Source organism: Orycteropus afer, unplaced genomic scaffold (genome assembly GCF_000298275.1).
Source record: "Orycteropus afer afer isolate SDZICR_OR568_19922 unplaced genomic scaffold, OryAfe1.0 scaffold01011, whole genome shotgun sequence".
Lineage (NCBI taxonomy): Eukaryota > Metazoa > Chordata > Mammalia > Tubulidentata > Orycteropodidae > Orycteropus > Orycteropus afer.
Window position 1 is genome coordinate 301,941 of NW_006922598.1, and position 3,510 is coordinate 305,450.

A 3,510-nucleotide genomic window follows, 5' to 3' on the forward strand; every position below is an offset into this window, starting at 1 on the left:
GGGACTCACCAGCTTGCCAGCCTCCACCACTACTGCGTGAGAAGATCCCTTGGGTGTGAGTTCTGTGAGGTGTTATGACAAAATACAGAACCCTTAGATGTGGGAAATTACTGGAAGGAGGAGGAACAGTTGATGTCTGAAATGATGGAGTGCCATGGTACTTTGGACATTTGGGACATCTTTAACCTCTACCTCATGAGGACTGACCGGCCTTGTGCTGATCTGAGAGAAATTGTTTAAGCAGTCATCTTGTGTATTAATGGTCTGTTGTTATTTGCTATTTTTGGTTCTTTGTTCAAAGGACTCCCTTTAGCATCTCTTGTAAGGTTGGTCTGGTTTTATCAAATTCCCTTAGTTTCTGCTTATCTGGGGATCTCCTAATTTCACCATCATATTTTAGGGACAATTTTGCCAGGTATATAATTCTTGGTTGAAAAATTTTCTCTTTCAGGGTTTTATAATATACCATCCCATTGCTTTCTTGCTTGCATGGTTTCTGCTGAGAAATTAGTTTCTTCTTACTGTTGTCCTTTGTAACTTTTTGTTTTTCCCATGCTGCTTTCAGGATTCTTTGTTTGTGTTTGGTTTCCATGAGTTTGATGATGATGTCATGGTGATTTCCTTTTGGGGTCTACCCTGGTTGGGGTTGGTTGGACTTCCTGAATTGATATATTCTGGTCTTTCATCATATCAGGGAAGTTCTCCTCCAACAAATCTTGGGCAATTTTCTGTCATTTTATTTTTCTCTTCCTGTTCTGGAATTCCAATGACACGTAGGTTATTCCTTTTTATGGTATCCCACATAAACCTTAGGCTTCCTTCATTTTGCTTTGATCTTTTTTTTCTGTTTGATCCCTTTCCAAAGAAGTATTCAGGTATTTGTTTTCAATCTCATTAATTCTGTCATCCATTGCATCAATTCTACTCCTTTGACCTTTCAATGTGTTATCTAATTCTGACAATTTAGCATTAATCATCTGGATTTCTATCTAGATTTAGAATCATTTCTAATTTTTCATTTATTTTGTCATTTTGTTCGTATATTTATTCAACTTCATTAAACATAAAATGGGAATAAGAATCACCACTTACTGATATTTATTAGGTGAATAAGTTAGGTGAAACATTTTTAGTAGTTAGAACAGTGGCTGATGGGTAGTTAACAACAGATAAATCATTACCTATTACTTTTGTTTGCAAATTACTCTCCTATAGGCCTCTTAAGTTTATTTCCTCTAAGAGCCTTACTTTTTGTGGGGGTAAGGTGCTCACTGCACAGTCAAAAGCAAGGACAGGAGACTCTTTGCCAAAGTTAAAAGCGCATCAAACACGCCTAGCATTTATTATTTTAATCACAAACCTATAGACCCCTCATTACATCCTCTTGGGGTCTAGCCCCAGCAATCCAGAGCTGACAACCTTAAGTGTATGTGGTAGGAGGGGCAAGGATGTGGGGAGTGTCTCTTGATAACTCTGTTGGGGGGGGATTCCCTCAAATGGAGAACTGGGTAGGGGCCAGAGGTTGGGGGTTACCAAGGTTCTGAATAGGGGGTCAATAAAAAAGTTCAGATAAACAAATGAAGGGATTCAATTTGCTTTTACAACCCTCCCACCAAGCCTCTGTTTTGGTGGGGGAGTAGCCTCTACTTTTTCCCAGGCTGAGGAACACCCAGGAGAACACCCAGTTTCCTTCATCCTGTTCCTCCACATTCTGAGAAAGGGTAGTAGGGTACTGGTTCCAAGAACTTAGATTCAGTCGCCCTCATCCTTATCACTTTCCAAAAATGCTCCTTAAGGCAGGACTCTGCCCAAGGGTCATGGCCTAACTCTAACTTCTGATCTAGGCTTGGAATGTCAATCTATAACATTTCAAGGTTGCCACCCTTCCCCTGTAGGTTAGGTTGGGATGGTCCCAGGTTAAGGCAGGGGAGCTTAAGTACCACTGCTTCCTGCAGTGTGGAATGCTTGGATGGGATGTTGCTATGGGACAAGGACGGGGCTGTGACCTCCACTTGGAGTGGCTGATCTTACTAATTCCTCCATGCCTGAAATACCTGTGCTGGGCTATTCCTATAGGGAAGGGGTAGGGTGTGACTCCTCAATTTCTAGAAGGTTGGGACTGAGTTCCCAGGGCAAGGGGTGAGATTTCATCCTTATTTCTACCCTTGCCTGGGCAGGGCAAGGTTCATGGGAAAGGAGCAGGTCCCAGGGATGAGACATCCATCATTTTTGACTCCTCCTTCTTGCCTAGATGGACTAGACTGGCAGTTCTAAGAGAAAGGATGGAATAGCATCCTCACACTTTTCCCAGGTGGTCTGGCTAGAACTGTCCCTAGATAGGCGCAGGGCCCCATTCTGTCTCCTTCCCTCATCTGGGCCAGGTCAGGTCCCATGGGGCAGGGGTGAGGCTGTGATCTCCAGGGGGCAGGGCCTGATCTCACTACATCCCCTAAGTCTGCAATACCTGTGCTGAGCTGCTGCTTTGGGGAAGGAGTAGGGCCTCATTTAATTCCTCCTCTTTGCTTGATTACAGGGGTGGGGCCTGATCTCATCTCATCTTCCCCCAGAACACCTGGGCAAGGCAGTCTCAAGAGGGGGTGGGGGAAAAGGCAGGGCCTCATCCTGACTTGTCATCCTTTCCTGGGTGGGGAAACCCCAGGGGAGGGGTCAGGCCTGATCAGGATTCTTCCTCCATGCTGAAGCTGCTTCGGCGGCTGCTGGCCTTGGAGACAGCAGGGGACACTGAAGAAAGCAGGGGGTCAGAGGCAGCCCGCAGTGGGGACAGGGTGCCCCCTGACAGCCCCCTCACCACACTCTCCTCCTCCTCCATCAGAATGTCCTCCAGCCCCAGGTGGAAGGGGTCTCCCAGGTCTCCCAGGTGGTCACTGGGAAAGTGCAGGTCCAGAAGGGCATCTGAGGGTGGTGCTGGGGGCTGCTGATGGGGAGCATTCGGGGCAGGTGCCCCCCCCACATGAAATGTGCCTGGCCTGCTCTCCTCTTCAACGTCCAGCTGCTCTGGTTTGAGGCTATCTGGGGCCGAAGTTGTGGCCAGGGAGAGCAGCCCTGGAGTGGGAGGTACTGGCAGACCATGGATTTGGGCCTGCAGTTCTAGCTCCTGCAAAAAGTAAGGGGTACAAATAAGATGGAATTCAGAGTCCCTCAGAAGCTGAGGAGTGTAATGGTTAAAAGGGCAGGCTGCCTTGGTTCAAATTCAGCCTCTACCATTCCTAAGTTGTGCAAATTTAGGCAAGTCACTTACTGTCTAGGAGTCTCAGTGTCTCAATCTGTAAAATGGGTATAATAATCGACCCTCTCTCATAGGGTGGTTTTAAGGATTAAATAAGTTAATGCATATAAAAAACTCTTGTTACAGTACATGACACAAGATAAATGCTATATAAATTAGCTGATATTCATTATTATTCTTATAAATGTTATGATTATTACTTAGCAGCAGCATGAGAGTTAGGAAGCCTGGGGATCCCACAAGAATGCCAGGAAGGGAAAATA

General features: G+C 45.8%; 1 protein-coding gene across 1 annotated transcript in view; it reads right to left on the reverse strand.

Annotated features, from left to right (window-relative positions):
* Nucleotides 1-2,677: 2,677 nt before the first annotated feature.
* TFE3 (transcription factor binding to IGHM enhancer 3) overlaps nucleotides 2,678-3,510 on the reverse strand; it is an 18,992-nt gene continuing 18,159 nt past the window's right edge. The window contains exon 10 of the mRNA XM_007958560.1: nucleotides 2,678-3,170. Within this exon, the coding sequence (XP_007956751.1) occupies nucleotides 2,678-3,170 (493 nt within the window). The remainder of the gene's footprint in view (nucleotides 3,171-3,510) is intronic.